At 48.4% G+C, this 16,886-nt stretch overlaps 1 protein-coding gene across 17 annotated transcripts in view; it reads right to left on the bottom strand.

Moving 5' to 3' along the window:
• The window catches only part of LOC149345259 (glycoprotein-N-acetylgalactosamine 3-beta-galactosyltransferase 1-like), a 229,092-nt gene that overhangs the window by 6,394 nt on the left and 205,812 nt on the right, over positions 1-16,886 (bottom strand). For all 17 annotated transcript variants that reach the window (XM_089546531.1, XM_089546533.1, XM_089546540.1 and 14 more), the window contains one exon: positions 36-703. In XM_089546531.1, the coding sequence (XP_089402657.1) occupies positions 36-703 (668 nt within the window). The remainder of the gene's footprint in view (positions 1-35; positions 704-16,886) is intronic.

Below are 16,886 nucleotides of genomic sequence, written 5' to 3'. Positions count from 1 at the left end.
TTGTTTATGCAGAGTGAAAAGAGGGGCGTACGAACCTCCCTGATGGGGTAGTACGCGTACGACCAGAGCCAGAAGTCCGCGGGCATCTGTCCCGGTATGAGGTGGCTCTCGGGCACAAGCGGGAAGAAGCGGCCCCTGCCGGCCGCGTCGCGCGTGTCCCCGGCGGCCACCCCCAGCTTCTGGAGGCAGCGGCCCATCTCGACGTCCTCGGCGCCGCCGGCGTCGGCCCGGCAGCCGTCCTGCGGTCGCCGGCGAGCCAGCCGACCGAGGGCCTCGCGGCTGAGCACGTAGCCCGCGCCGCCGCTCATGTAGCCCTGCTTGACGTACGGCTTGAAGCGGCAGCCGTAGTAGACGGCCTCCGAGGCGTTCTTGTCGCGCAGGAAGTAGCGCAGGTTCTCCACCACCACGTACGTGTCGTCGTCCGCCTTGAGGAACCAGTCGTGGTCGTGCAGGTGGCGGCGTGCCACGTAGTCGAAGGCCGCCTTGGTCTTGGCCCACAGGTGATTCCGGGACTCGGTCACGTTGAGCGCCACCGCGGGCAGCTGGGCGTCCGGCTGGGAGCTCATGAAGAGCAGCGTGTTGCAGCGGCGGCCCCAGGTGGCCTTCACGTGGCGCGCCTTCTTGGCGTGGTTGCGCGGCTGCGTCATCACCCAGCACAGCACGCGCACCTGCCGACGCAGCTCCCGGGCCACGCGGTCCTCCTCTGCGCCAAGAGGAGCACAATCTCGCTCCAGTTGCAAGGTTACCAGGATTTAAACAAAATGGCGCCGCCCCGGAACTGGTGTGAAGCAAATGCGTGTTGTTTCCCGTCATGTGGCGCCCCTCAGAGTATTTTTTAATTCCGCATCAGCTCAGATTCCAGCAATACTTTGATTTGAGCTAGTTGGTTGTAGCATGATATGTTTACGCAAAAGGCGTACTGGCGCTAAAAAACGGAGACAACAAGAGACAACAAAAAACGGAGTGGTTTTTCTGCGAATAAACCCAGTTGGAAGTTGGCGCCAGTCCTGTCCTGTTGTGTGTGTTGTCTCCGTTTTTTAGCGCCAGTACGCCTTTTGCGTAAACATGTCATAGCTCAGATTAGTCGCGCAAAATTTATAATATGCGCTTTTGGGAGGAGTGCGTTTCTTTAAGCTCTAGAGGGGGTTACAAAACAACCGATCCAGTTTTTTGTAGCAACGTATCTTCTAAGTGGTCCTTTTTTCCCCTAACATTTAAAGAAAGTCCTCCAATTAAGAAAAAAAACCACGTGATTGCGCTCTTGCGCTACCGTATTGTCGCGCTGCCAAGAGCGTCCTGAGTGAACGAAGCGTGCGCGCTCACCTACTGGAAGTGGGCGGCCGACGCCGCTCTCGGCATTGCCTTGACAGTGCCTCAACACATTCTTGGTGAACATGGAAAGGGCGCGCCGCGATCTGCGACAAGAGATAAGCCGGCCATCAACAGCTAATTCAGACGAAGCTTCTATTGAACGAACGAAGGGAAAGCAGTGAAGTGGGTATTTAAAGGTAGCCTCCGTTTTTTATTATTTCATCATTTTGCTGCTTGCCGAACTGAGCGGCGGCCGTTCACTTGATACACGGCCAGCGTGCACGTTTCGTTAGTTTAAAAACGCGGTTGGAGCTCTGGAGTATGGTAGCGCAGAGCGCAGTCACGTGGGTTTTTTTTTTTCTTTTTCTTATTTCGCGGGCTTTGTTTAAATGCATGCCAGAAAAAAGGGTCACGCAGGATCGACGTTGCTACAAGAAACTGGATCAGTTCTTTCTTAATCCGCTCTACAACTTAAGCTAACGCATGTGACTCTAAATTGAATAATTGCAAACTTGCATGATTCATCTTAGCTAATGAACTAATTAATCGCAATTTAACAAATACTCTGAGGAGCGCCACACGACGAGAAACAATACGGGAAACAATATGTTGTTGGTTTCACCCAGCTCCGGTGAGCCACTTTTTTTTAATCCTTGGTTCATGTTACGTGAAGTACCCTGTATAGTCGTGCATATACGTACTGCATATACGTATATGAGAAAATACATTCGCCGTGCATTAGCGGTTTAAAGAAAACAATTCCGTGTCACCACGCACGCTCAGAGACATCTGCAATTGAAGACGTACGGCGAAGACGCTGCAGAACCCTACAACTGGATTATTTCGTGTCAAGCAAATTTCCTATTTCTTTTCTCCTGTGACCAACCACCAAGTATCCCGAGCATTATCTCAACATCATCATGGTCACTTATTTTACCCTTAAAGGTAAAATCACGGGGGTCCCGTGACAGTCGCTTGACTTTGGGACCCTCGCCTGTATACTGAATTTATGTAACCGATTTGTACACAATAAATTCTTGTCTTATCATATTTATCTTATCTTATCATATTGCATTCATATTTATCATAAAATAAAGCAGGACACCACATCTTTCAGAAACAAGTACGTGAACAGAAACATAAGCTATAGTCTACGAGTCACTTCTTTCATTTCCAGTCGTGCCCGAACAAGCTACGGCACCCAACACATTGATAACCAAATTTCTGCAGTTTGCAGTGTGTATCCTTCCATAATTGACGAAGCTGAAACTTGTAAGACCAGTCTTGTCATTTCAAAAAGAAAATGAAGATGCTCTTTATGCGTACTACTGACCCATCAAATACTTGTGATATGTAGTGTTTACAGTGATAGCCTTATTCCTGTCATATTTTCTTTTGTATTGCGAATTGTAGCGTTACTGCTCTTTCTCCTTTCTCTTTGTAATCCCATGTGCCTTTATTAACTTTCAACTACTGTAAAAATTGAACTAAAGAGCTTGTTGAGTTTTAATGAATGTAACCACCCTTCTGTCTTTGATGTGTGACCCGGGGTGAGGCCTCGTCAGGAAGAATGCCAGCAGCTTCTTCCTTTTGTCTGATCTCTTGGGCGTGTACTGTGCATACAAGTTCATGTCTGAATAATTGATTGATTGATTGATTGATTGATTGACTGATTGATTGATTGATTGATTGATTATCAGCCGCATTACCAAGCATCGCCAAGGAATGCGATAAGAAGACGCTCTTTGGGTGGTGCAAGCACTGTTACTTAGCCGAATCACATACGGACTACCCTTTCATACGCTAACAAAGGGAGAAGGGCAGAAAGTTGACACCATCATAAGGGGGCTTCACCAGACGGCTTTAAATTTTTCTAAAAACATCTCGACGGAGCGTCTTACCGTACTAGGAATCTTCAACACCTTTACGGAACTGCGCATCTCAAACACTAAGACTTGAGACAACCCAAGCTGGACGACCTATCCTACGGTGAGAAAAACAACACAGAAAATACATCAGCGTGGCCCCGATACCGACACATGTGCTTAAAGACGTTCGAACGGGCAGACGACGAGCGCGAGTATCCTACGCCGACGCAATTCTCCGAATGTGGTTTATGTCGACGCCACAGCATACCTGGACCATGACAAGTACGCAGTGTTGGCAGTGCACCACCGCTTCTCCACTCTGTTCACTGCTTCTGTCAAAGCCAAAACACCAGCGGCCGCGGAGGACACCGCCGTGGCCATTGCCATTTGGCATTACGAGTCTCAAGGCCAAAGCGCTCATGTGATAACAGACTAGCATGACGCATGTCGAAACTTCCTGAGAGGCCGAGTTACCAAGCACATCAGCTGGCTCATGTACACTACAGCCCTCACCAAGCACCACCAAATCGCCTGGACCCCAGGCCACGAGAGACTGGAGGGAAATGAGAGGGCACATGCTCTAGCTCGAGGCATCACCAACCGAGCGGGACCACAAACCGTGCCCGCTTTTACTCCTCTGCCTTCTAGGTATAAGGAACGCCTCGAGTTTCAGCGTCTTCAAAGAAGACACTTCCCCCCACCTCATAGAAAATTATACACTCTAGATGCCGCCTCTTGGCGGTAGATAGAGACGAGCACATTTTCAAACCTCCACAGAATACACCTCTACATCTAACATCATGCACCCACACCTGTCCCTAGTGCCAGGCCCGCCCTGCACTCTTCCACATTTCGTGGAGATGTGAGGAGAAACCAAACACTACAGACGGAAAACCCGTCTTTTGAGCGGTGGGAGGCGCTGCTGACCGGCGATAACCTGACAGGCCTGGAGGGCCCTCATCCAACAGGTCCGCAGGGCAGCTCAAGCCAGTGGAGCCCTGGAATGAGGACCCCGCCCATAAGCTCACCCAACTCCCCTTCACTTTAATAAAGAATTTCCGCCTCCTTTTCCTCCTCTTTGCAGATGACGTCATAAGGGGTGGTGGACCACTTCTCCTGGACGCCGACAACGACGCCGGGAATCGTTAACAATGAGCCATATAAGGCCCTCGCCATAAAACGACCAACCAGCAATAGCCGGCACTACAGGGAAGCGGCGCACGAGAGGCAGTGTGCGCGCGGGTGTCAGCTCCGCCCTGGTGAATTCTGCGCGGCAGTCACGTGACTGCAACCTATCTTCCTGCACCCAGACACTCTCACACACAATCGCGCCTCAAGGCCACCAGGAGGCACCTTCGTGCAGACGCACTGTACTTGCCTCGAGACTGCTCCATAATAGACTCATTACGAAAAATCCAGGCGCTAACAAACAACGACACAGGGGACAAGGAGAGGGCTGAGTCGGGCTGGTTGGTTCATGTTCAATGGCACGGCAAAACAGCGCTGACGGACGGGACGGAAGAAGGAGAGACAGACACATGCGCTGATCTAACAACCAAATGGTTTATTGCGAAAGAGGGGGGCAATATAAAGCATAGAAGGGAAGAAAAATGCGGTGCAAACATGACATGGCATACATTCGGGATATCATCACTGATTAAGAAAAGCGATCTCCTGTGGGAATAGAGCCACCGATGGTTGGCTTACACATGAGTTGCCTAATGCGTGAGTGTGAAAGGCCTCCGATATCAGGCGTGAGGTGTGATCTGTGTACTTGGCGATGATAGTGGTTTGGTCCAAAAACGCCTTACATTCGTCGCAATCTGCGAAATGAATGACCATGTTATTTCGGCGTGACTTGTTTTCAATGTCTTCGCGTGTTCGCGTAGCCGATCGTTGACGCAGCGTCCGGTCTCCCCGATGTAAAATCGGCCGCATGACAGTGGGACCTTGTAAATCACACCACAGGAACAGTTGACAAATCTGTTTCTGTGTTTCTTCTGACAAGCCTTCTTTCCACTTTCCTGATTCACTCTCTTGCACAGGCCTCCCAACTTGTTCCTGGCAGAGAAAAGGAGCTTCACGCCGGCTTTGTTCACAATCTTTTATGCGAAGCATATTACTAGAGCTACACTACAGCCCGTCGAGAGCGGCGGTGGAGCTACCATTGACCGTTACCGTGACCACGTGACACCACGTGACAACATGACGTCACAGCAGAGGAGAGATGGGCTGCCGGCTCGCGCGGTCGGCCGCGGCGGTGGAGGCTCCACATCAGAGGCGCGGCGGCTGACCACGTGACGCTACAGCCGCGGTATAAAGCTGAGCTTGCCTCGCTCTCCGGGCACTTAACGTGTTCTGAGTATCTGATCTCGCTTCGGCGAGCGCGGCTTCGGCCGCTTATCTGATTTTTTCAGCAGCGTCCGCCGGATGTTGCTGCGACGCGCGTCTTTTCTTGCCTTTTTCTCTTTCCTCTGATCTCTTACCTCTCCTCTATCTGCACGTTGGCAGCGGTGGTGGCTTGGCTAGAGCCAGTAGCAGGCCCGTGCAATTTCCTTTTCATCCTTCTCTCAGTCACAACAACAACAACCGGGCACTTACGAGGCGGCCAGGTGTTGGGATGCCGCCTAGAAGCAGGGCTGATTTGAACGAGAAGCGAAAGCTTCAGCGCCAAGCCTAGCCATCAATATGCTTCGCATCTGACTAGGCTTAACCTTAGCTAAGCCTCAGCCATTTTTTCAGGTTGTGCGACACTTAGTGAACATACGGAATACATGTTATGTGCTTATTGTCCAGTTTGCGCGTCTCCTTCTGCATTCTGCATTCTTTTAATATCGACTCTGCTATGCTAGACAACACCTTCGTCGGGTAGCCTGCAGCGGTAAGCCTAGTAACCTGCGCGTCAAAGCTGGCTTGGGTTTTATGCGCACATGATCTAAACAGAGCACATGATTTTTTCTTCCCTTCTATGCTTTATATTGCCCCCCTCTTTCGCAATAAACCATTTGGTTGTTAGTTCAGCGCATGTGTCTGTCTCATCTTCTTCCGTCCCGTCCGTCAGCGCTGTTTTGCCGAACCATTCAACAGAGGGGACACAGCGCTGTGTCGTCGTTTGTTAGCGCCTGGATTTTTCATAATGAATGTGTACCAACTAGCTCAGCTTTCTGCCCTGTTGCAGCCATAATAGATTGTCACGCCGCTGCACTGTCAACAAGTCTCAACTGACGTCGTCTAAGGTTGTGAGTCGTCGGGAAAACTAGCTTTTGTGGTCGCATCTGAAGCACTATTTTTAAATCAAGGACAACATAAGCAGCAATGGCATGCAATTTATTTCCGCCAACTTGCCTTCAAAAGGAATCAACTGAACAGCCCAGTTGGCAGCTTACCACCGGCGCACTTCCGGGACGATGCACTCCAGCTGTTTATGAATTACTTGAAATCGAGAGGGTGGCATCATATCACGCACTGAACGACGCGGGAGTGATGCGACAAAGGCCACATCTACGTCAGCAAAGCGTCTGTTCAATGTACAAGGGCTACATTCCTTCGAAGAGGGGGAAAATTTCTAGCGCCATTTTCAAGCTAAGTCGCGCTGGGAACAAAAAAAAAAATCTGAGAATTTTGCGGGAACTACGAGCAATGCACAACTTTTTTAGGTCTAAACTAAAACTAATTGAAAAGTAATTTTGATTAATTAAGGCAAGTTATCGTAATGTAATGTCATCAGCTTCTGAGACCAGTAATTTGTAATGTAATTTAATTACTTCAGCGAGATATTACGTAACACAGGTGCAACACAGAACCCTATACATATGCCAGCGCTCTCCAGAAAACATTGCTGCTCAAATGTTGCAAAAGTGGGTGCTACCTTAAACTGTTAAAGCGTTACAAATTCATCAGTGGAGACCCCTGCAATGTTCTGAAAAGAAATAGGGTCATTGCGTTCAATACACACTCTAACTGCAGAGAACGAGGCCTCGTAGGGGACAGAAAAAATAAATCAACCACATCCGAAAAGGCGCGCCTAACATCACGTTGAGATTTTAAGAATTCACAAACTTCATGGGATTACTTCTCAAGAAATCGGTCTTCTACATCAAGCCTACCCAAATTATTTCAAGACTTCACGCAAGATTGTATCTCGATACGTATTTTTCGAAATTTCTTTCACTCTCACTCTTTCCCTCCCACCTTCCTCCACCAAGTGTCCACCGAGATATATGAGGCTACGCTATTTCCTTTCCTCAAAACCAATTTTCAATTTCCGCCCCGTCTTGCTCTCTAAATCATCCAATCAATGAGGGACAGCCCCCACTGATACACGCAGGAGCCAATCTTGGCGTAGTGGTTAGAGCGGTTGCTAGCTTAATACAATCGTGTCTGGCTTTCGAATTCGCCTCCATTGTGATAAAACTACCGTCGTAGTGCGAGGCACGGTTTCACAGGAGCACGCTGGCCGTAACATGAGCTACCTCAAGTTACCACTGGAACACTCGCCGTGCGGATGGGTGGCGCCATCTGTCGCGCTGGACAGAAGCCCCTAACGCTGCTTTTGGGAAGATAAAACTTGCCCTAAGACTGAGTGTTTAGACAGGGAAAAATTTGGAATGAAAATTTGTACTCGAGCAAAATTAAAGCTAGTCGTCGTAGATATATGCCTGATATTATTTGCATGTAGCCGAATTCTGATACCTTCATTTATATATATATATATATATATATATATATATATATATATATATATATATATATATATATATATATATATATATATATATATATATAAGTAAAGAGTTGAAGTACACTTCTTAAAGAAACATTTATTTACCGACGGTTTCGGACGGTGGACCGTCCTTCATCAGGGTAAGGTTGTTTGTGAACAAAAACGATCAACTTGCTCACGGCACCGCACACAGATGGAGAGGGGAAGACGCTCTCCTTTGAGGAAACAAAACAAAACACGAAAAGCAAGACAGTGGCGGACAAGGGTGTTCCTGCCGAATAAGGGGAAAATGAGGGCTGCAATGCGAGCACACAAAAAAGAAAAGAACGAATTCAAGAAAGGGGAAAAGAGAGGGTGGGGGAAGGGAAGGAGGCAAAAGGTTGTAGCGGAAGTGGAGAGGGGTGAGCTGTCTGCGAGGAAAACCGTTGAGAAGAAATATTGTGGGCGGAGGCTTCCTTCGGCGGGAGCGGGACGTTCGAACACGCGGGAAGAAAACATTATCGCGCCCGTTGCATCACAGTGCCAACCGCCCGACAGAAGTGTGGTTACTGACTGTTTGAATGTGAGTTACGACGGCGGCGCGATCACATCGGCGGAGAGTTAACCGACCAGACGCCGGACGGAAACCCGATCCCGTGGCTGGGCCCCGCGGAGACCCAGCGCCAGCCCCCGGCCGCTACTCGTCAGCCGCGCGCCCCCTCGCAAAGACACTGCGCCGCCGACGAGGTGCCCTTTCCAAAAAGCGAAGTGGGGGGCAGAGCAACGAAAAAACGAGAGAAAGAGAGTTCGGACGCAGAGCAGGAAAAAATAAAAAGAAAAAAAGAAGGAAACAAAAGAAGGAAAGGGAAAGAAAAAAAGGAAAGAAAAGGAGGCATGAGAACTTCCAAAAAAAAGTGAAAAGGGGGGGGGGGGGGGGGTGGCTTGCTAAGTACCTCCCTCATCTACCTCACCTTTTTGAAAAACACGAGGTAGCCCAAATTCACTTACGGCCCCTTGTTAGCGCCCTGCGCCTTTGTAAGGCAGGCAAGTAGAAAATTGGGCTATCTAGCTGGACGACCGACGAACGGGATTCACAGTGATCCACAACCATATTAGTGTATAGCAACACTCCTAATCCTCGTTCGCAAACCAATGTAATGTATTGAGTATCATTCTTGTCGTTCTGTTTTAAATGGCATTTAAAAAAAGGGGGGGGGGGGGGTGGAAGGCCGCCTTATGGTTTACTGCCGAAGTCGTTTCAGCAGCAATGTTTGGGCATAAGGAAGAAAAGAAAGGCTGGGGTAGGAGACAGGCGGCATGTAGACGCAAACACTCAAAATGGTATGACCTCAGGCGATTCAGTCGATGAGGCGGTGAATCTCACTGGGCCTCTGATTTCTGAAGTGCGGAGAGAGCTCCGGGGTTCTCATTTATACCGGCCTGCACCGTATTAAATTTGAAAATAAAGTATGACTCCCGTTGTTCCCGCTCACGGGTATTTTTGAAACCGCTCTGTAGCAGAGTGACTTTAATTTTGTCGAAATCATGATTTTCTTGACGGACGTGTTTCGACAGGGGGAGGAGAGGAAGTGATTTGGCATGCGCGCGGTGATTATTGAATCGAATTCGGAAGGGATTCTCGGTCTGGCCAATGTATTGCATTTGACAGTTGCCGCATTCGAGCATGTACAGTACGTTACTACTGTCACAATTCAAGTTCTCTCGAATGGAGTGTTTGAAATTAGAGTGTGTGCTCTGAGCCGACGTCGTTTTCTGCATGTGCTTGCAAACTTGACACCGATTCTTCCCGCAAGGCACGCAACCTACAGGCTCTTGTTTACTTATAGTAGAGTGAACCACATAATTTTGCAAATTTTTTGGTCGTCGGTAGGTGACCCGTGGAGCCGTTGGGAAAACCTTTGAGAGTCGGTCGCTTTGTTCGATGATGTTAAAATGTTTTCTTAGAATTTTGTTTACATTCGGAAGGTTGTTCGCAAAGGTTAAGACTAGATTAGAGCGGTGTTCATTGGGAGCTGCTGACGCGGGATCCCCAGACAGTTCGTTACGGTTTCTCTCTTCCGCTTTTCTAATTGCATCGTCGACAATAGAGAGCGGATAGCGCTGATGATTCAAAACCTCCCGCATACGATTAGAATTATCCTTAAAATCTTCTGAGCGTGAGCACACTCGTTTGAATCTGATGGCCTGAGAGTATGGAATAGAGGTTTTGCAGTGGCGTGGGTGGCAGCTCTTGAAATGGAGGTACTGTTGTCTATCAGTGGGTTTCCTGTAGACACTGGTGATTAAGATGCCCTGTTCTATTCGAATCAAGACGTCCAAAAAGTTAATCTGATTGGTCGAATAGGTGTGCGTAAAAGAGAGGTTTGGATGTATGTTGTTAAATGATGAGATAAACTGGATGAGTTGGTCCTCAGTGCCGGTCCATACCATGAATATATCGTCTAGGAAGCGTCTGTAGAAAGCCGGTTTTGTTGGATATGACCGAAGAAAGTCCGATTCAATGCTGTTCATGAATATGTTGGCATAGTTTGGCGCCATCTTTGTGCCCATAGCGGTGCCACTCGTTTGTAGGTAGAAAGAGTTGTTGAATTCGAAGGAGTTGAGTTTGAGAACCAGATTAGTCAGTTCTGCGAGGGTACTTTTGCTGGGAGAATCTATGCTTTTGTATTTCTCATACGATGTGATCAGAGCCCGGATGCCGTCATCATGCGGTATATTAGTGTACAGGGATACCACGTCCAGGGTTACCAGAAAAGCTCCTTCTGGAGCAGTAAATTGACTTAATTCTTTTAGAAAATGAGTAGTGTCACGAATGTAAGATGTGTGTTTAGGAGGGATATGCCTGATCAGAGAATCAATGTAGCTGGAGATCGGTTCCGTGAGTGTGCCAATGCCGGAAACGATCGGTCGACCCGGATGATTTTCTTTATGTATTTTTGGGAGCATGTAAAAGCGCCCTGGAGACGCATTTAATGGCGTCAGCGCCTTACTTACTCGTGGCGGTAATTCACCTTCATCGGTGAGTTGTTTCAAGGTTTTTTCTATAATTTTACTGTGCTCAGTGGTGGGGTCTGATGAAAGCAAGCGATAGAAATTGGAGTTATTGAGTTGGCGGTATCCCTCCTGGATATACTTTTCTTTATCTAAAATTACTATGCCGCCTCCTTTGTCAGCGGGTTTAATAACAATGTCCGTTCGCTTGCTGAGTGATTCCAAGGCGTCACGCTCTTCCCTGGAAAGATTCGGTGGTCCCGGTTTGTGTGCCTCGAAGGCCTGAATGATGTCTCGTTGAATCGCTTTTAAATACATGTCCAGATGTTTATCTCTACCGGATCTCGGTGTCCACTGTTCCTGAGAGGGAGGGAATGAGTTATAATTTTGGTTCTGCTTATCAGAAAAGTACTCCTGGAGTCTCAAATTTCGAGAAAAATTGTCGAGATCCTTTAGTAATTTGTATTCGTCATATCGGCCAGTATTTGGACAGAATTTCAGTCCACGTGACAATACCGATTTTTCCTCTTTGCTAAGGGGTGCGTTTGAGAGATTAATAATGTTCTCCTGTACATCCGAACCCTCCAATGTTTGATTAAATGGGGTTGCATGATCGCTTGCAGGAATGAGGGTGTATATAGGTTGTAATTTGTCCTCTCTTTGTTGTGAAGCCACGGCGCTCTCTCTTCCTTCCTCAAGCTGGATGTTATCTCGCGAGAATTTTTTGCATTTGTTATTCCAGATTTGCTTAGCCTTGCTCGACTGAAAGAACTCAAGCTCTTGAGTCTCCATATCCGAAAGTACCACGTTTTGACGAGGTCGCCTCTCCTCACGGCTCAGTGATGCCAACATCTCTTTGCAATGGTCTATAGTTATTTTCAGAAGGTTTAGGGATGCGTTAAGCAGAACTTGGCTCCAAGCTAGGTGATTGGTTTTCGAGAGATTGTTCATCGACGGCGTTAAAGACACGGAAAGGCCCTTGGGCACCGTATTTGATTTTAGGTATATTTTAAGGGACTTTATGTGGAGCTCGTGCCTGATCCTTTTGTCTATTATTTTTCTTAATTTTAAAAATTTTCGAGAGTGTGTAGCAGCAGCTGAGGGGGGAGTGGGCGGCTGAGCGCGATCACACCGTCAATCCTGTCTCACTCGCTGGGCGGAGCCGCAGCGTCGCCTGAGGTCATACCTCGATTTCGGGGTCGAAGGATTCTCCGCACAGCCGCTCCCGGTGTCAGGTGTTCGTCGGCGTCCTTCGGCCGTTTGAGCTTCAGTTGCTCTAGGAGACGCTGATACGCCCAAAGTTGGATTGCAGGTCTCAGGTGCAGAATCCAGCGGCGCTTCCTGTGATCCGCAACAACTGTTTCGGGTGGTGGGCTTTCGCGCAGCAGAGTGTTCCAATTGGTGCCCACTGGCAGGTGGCTTGGAGGTGGATGGGGCGAAATTGAATGGTGGTTCCCTCGCTTCGCTGGCATTGGTTTCTGTCCTGAATTTTGGGGTACTGGTGATATGTATATGGTGATCCGAATTAGGGCGATGATTCTGCTGAGCTGGACTGGAGGATCCACGAACGTACTGAGAGATTTTTGCAACTTCTGACTCCGTTTCGCTATGAAAATCCACTGGCCGAATACTTGGATTGTCCGCTGGAAGCGTTCGCCGGAATACCCGCGTAACCGGCCTCCGAACCTCCTCTATTCTTCGTGCCTCTTCGAGGGTAGGGAAGCAGTGGCTTGCCAGTATGTTGGCTGAGTTCTGGTGCTCGGCTACTGCCGCGTAGGTGGGAGGTGCTGTTGCAGTGCATCCTGAGGCGGGAAGGTGGTCAAGCCACGGTGCTATGCTGTTCCGCTGGATTGTCAGTACCAGGCTGTGAATGTTCCACGCAAGCACTGCCACACCGCCATAACTCGGATGCACCCCATCCGCGGCCAGGACCGTAGACGGGTGGAAGGCTTCCAGCGAGTGGTGCAAGTAGAAGACGTTGTCGAGTTTTTCGCTGAGCTGGGCAAGTTGTGAATTGAACCTCCCAGCTCGCCTGTTGAACTGTTGCACCGCTCGCCAATTACCGAACCGTCGCCGGCGGTTTGGGGCACGCGGGAGCACCAAGGTGGTGAATATGGCCTCGATTTGGGGGCGTTGGGTCCGGATAAAGTTGATAACGTCCACATAATTTTGGATGGTGGTGTGAATGTCCTCAGAATAGAGGTCGTTCGTCCCAACATGAATTATCACACAGGTGACACTGTGGGGCACAAAGTCGAGAAGGCTCGGAACATCCCCGATTCTTGCTCCGGGCTGGATAACGAAGGCCGGGCAATGTTGGCTTGATGGGTCAAAGTAGGTCGAGACGTGCCTTGTTTGGGAGTCCCCTATCACAGCACATGTTGGAAAGTGATGGGGGAACTTCCATACGACGTTTCTTGAAGTGGAGTTTCTTGAATTGAAGTTTCTTGAAGTGACATTTCTTGAAGCAGCCATCGAAGGTGAAATATATTACGATGAAAAAACTTGCTCGACTGCTAACAACATAAGTAAAGAGTTGAAGTACACTTCTTAAAGAAACATTTATTTACCGACGGTTTCGGACGGTGGACCGTCCTTCATCAGGGTAAGGTTGTTTGTGAACAAAAACGATCAACTTGCTCACGGCACCGCACACAGATGGAGAGGGGAAGACGCTCTCCTTTGAGGAAACAAAACAAAACACGAAAAGCAAGACAGTGGCGGACAAGGGTGTTCCTGCCGAATAAGGGGAAAATGAGGGCTGCAATGCGAGCACACAAAAAAGAAAAGAACGAATTCAAGAAAGGGGAAAAGAGAGGGTGGGGGAAGGGAAGGAGGCAAAAGGTTGTAGCGGAAGTGGAGAGGGGTGAGCTGTCTGCGAGGAAAACCGTTGAGAAGAAATATTGTGGGCGGAGGCTTCCTTCGGCGGGAGCGGGACGTTCGAACACGCGGGAAGAAAACATTATCGCGCCCGTTGCATCACAGTGCCAACCGCCCGACAGAAGTGTGGTTACTGACTGTTTGAATGTGAGTTACGACGGCGGCGCGATCACATCGGCGGAGAGTTAACCGACCAGACGCCGGACGGAAACCCGATCCCGTGGCTGGGCCCCGCGGAGACCCAGCGCCAGCCCCCGGCCGCTACTCGTCAGCCGCGCGCCCCCTCGCAAAGACACTGCGCCGCCGACGAGGTGCCCTTTCCAAAAAGCGAAGTGGGGGGCAGAGCAACGAAAAAACGAGAGAAAGAGAGTTCGGACGCAGAGCAGGAAAAAATAAAAAGAAAAAAAGAAGGAAACAAAAGAAGGAAAGGGAAAGAAAAAAAGGAAAGAAAAGGAGGCATGAGAACTTCCAAAAAAAAGTGAAAAGGGGGGGGGGGGGGGGGTGGCTTGCTAAGTACCTCCCTCATCTACCTCACCTTTTTGAAAAACACGAGGTAGCCCAAATTCACTTACGGCCCCTTGTTAGCGCCCTGCGCCTTTGTAAGGCAGGCAAGTAGAAAATTGGGCTATCTAGCTGGACGACCGACGAACGGGATTCACAGTGATCCACAACCATATTAGTGTATAGCAACACTCCTAATCCTCGTTCGCAAACCAATGTAATGTATTGAGTATCATTCTTGTCGTTCTGTTTTAAATGGCATTTAAAAAAAGGGGGGGGGGGTGGAAGGCCGCCTTATGGTTTACTGCCGAAGTCGTTTCAGCAGCAATGTTTGGGCATAAGGAAGAAAAGAAAGGCTGGGGTAGGAGACAGGCGGCATGTAGACGCAAACACTCAAAATGGTATGACCTCAGGCGATTCAGTCGATGAGGCGGTGAATCTCACTGGGCCTCTGATTTCTGAAGTGCGGAGAGAGCTCCGGGGTTCTCATTTATACCGGCCTGCACCGTATTAAATTTGAAAATAAAGTACGACTCCCGTTGTTCCCGCTCACGGGTATTTTTGAAACCGCTCTGTAGCAGAGTGACTTTAATTTTGTCGAAATCATGATTTTCTTGACGGACGTGTTTCGACAGGGGGAGCAGAGGAAGTGATTTGGCATGCGCGCGGTGATTATTGAATCGAATTCGGAAGGGATTCTCGGTCTGGCCAATGTATTGCATTTGACAGTTGCCGCATTCGAGCATGTACAGTACGTTACTACTGTCACAATTCAAGTTCTCTCGAATGGAGTGTTTGAAATTAGAGTGTGTGCTCTGAGCCGACGTCGTTTTCTGCATGTGCTTGCAAACTTGACACCGATTCTTCCCGCAAGGCACGCAACCTACAGGCTCTTGTTTACTTATAGTAGAGTGAACCACATAATTTTGCAAATTTTTTGGTCGTCGGTAGGTGACCCGTGGAGCCGTTGGGAAAACCTTTGAGAGTCGGTCGCTTTGTTCGATGATGTTAAAATGTTTTCTTAGAATTTTGTTTACATTCGGAAGGTTGTTCGCAAAGGTTAAGACTAGATTAGAGCGGTGTTCATTGGGAGCTGCTGACGCGGGATCCCCAAACAGTTCGTTACGGTTTCTCTCTTCCGCTTTTCTAATTGCATCGTCGACAATAGAGAGCGGATAGCGCTGATGATTCAAAACCTCCCGCATACGATTAGAATTATCCTTAAAATCTTCTGAGCGTGAGCACACTCGTTTGAATCTGATGGCCTGAGAGTATGGAATAGAGGTTTTGCAGTGGCGTGGGTGGCAGCTCTTGAAATGGAGGTACTGTTGTCTATCAGTGGGTTTCCTGTAGACACTGGTGATTAAGATGCCCTGTTCTATTCGAATCAAGACGTCCAAAAAGTTAATCTGATTGGTCGAATAGGTGTGCGTAAAAGAGAGGTTTGGATGTATGTTGTTAAATGATGAGATAAACTGGATGAGTTGGTCCTCAGTGCCGGTCCATACCATGAATATATCGTCTAGGAAGCGTCTGTAGAAAGCCGGTTTTGTTGGATATGACCGAAGAAAGTCCGATTCAATGCTGTTCATGAATATGTTGGCATAGTTTGGCGCCATCTTTGTGCCCATAGCGGTGCCACTCGTTTGTAGGTAGAAAGAGTTGTTGAATTCGAAGGAGTTGAGTTTGAGAACCAGATTAGTCAGTTCTGCGAGGGTACTTTTGCTGGGAGAATCTATGCTTTTGTATTTCTCATACGATGTGATCAGAGCCCGGATGCCGTCATCATGCGGTATATTAGTGTACAGGGATACCACGTCCAGGGTTACCAGAAAAGCTCCTTCTGGAGCAGTAAATTGACTTAATTCTTTTAGAAAATGAGTAGTGTCACGAATGTAAGATGTGTGTTTAGGAGGGATATGCCTGATCAGAGAATCAATGTAGCTGGAGATCGGTTCCGTGAGTGTGCCAATGCCGGAAACGATCGGTCGACCCGGATGATTTTCTTTATGTATTTTTGGGAGCATGTAAAAGCGCCCTGGAGACGCATTTAATGGCGTCAGCGCCTTACTTACTCGTGGCGGTAATTCACCTTCATCGGTGAGTTGTTTCAAGGTTTTTTCTATAATTTTACTGTGCTCAGTGGTGGGGTCTGATGAAAGCAAGCGATAGAAATTGGAGTTATTGAGTTGGCGGTATCCCTCCTGGATATACTTTTCTTTATCTAAAATTACTATGCCGCCTCCTTTGTCAGCGGGTTTAATAACAATGTCCGTTCGCTTGCTGAGTGATTCCAAGGCGTCACGCTCTTCCCTGGAAAGATTCGGTGGTCCCGGTTTGTGTGCCTCGAAGGCCTGAATGATGTCTCGTTGAATCGCTTTTAAATACATGTCCAGATGTTTATCTCTACCGGATCTCGGTGTCCACTGTTCCTGAGAGGGAGGGAATGAGTTATAATTTTGGTTCTGCTTATCAGAAAAGTACTCCTGGAGTCTCAAATTTCGAGAAAAATTGTCGAGATCCTTTAGTAATTTGTATTCGTCATATCGGCCAGTATTTGGACAGAATTTCAGTCCACGTGACAATACCGATTTTTCCTCTTTGCTAAGGGG

Source organism: Amblyomma mixtum, chromosome 5, assembly GCF_055824585.1.
Source record: "Amblyomma mixtum isolate Tamu chromosome 5, ASM5582458v1, whole genome shotgun sequence".
Taxonomy (NCBI): domain Eukaryota; kingdom Metazoa; phylum Arthropoda; class Arachnida; order Ixodida; family Ixodidae; genus Amblyomma; species Amblyomma mixtum.
This window is presented reverse-complemented; position numbering and strand designations above follow the sequence as displayed.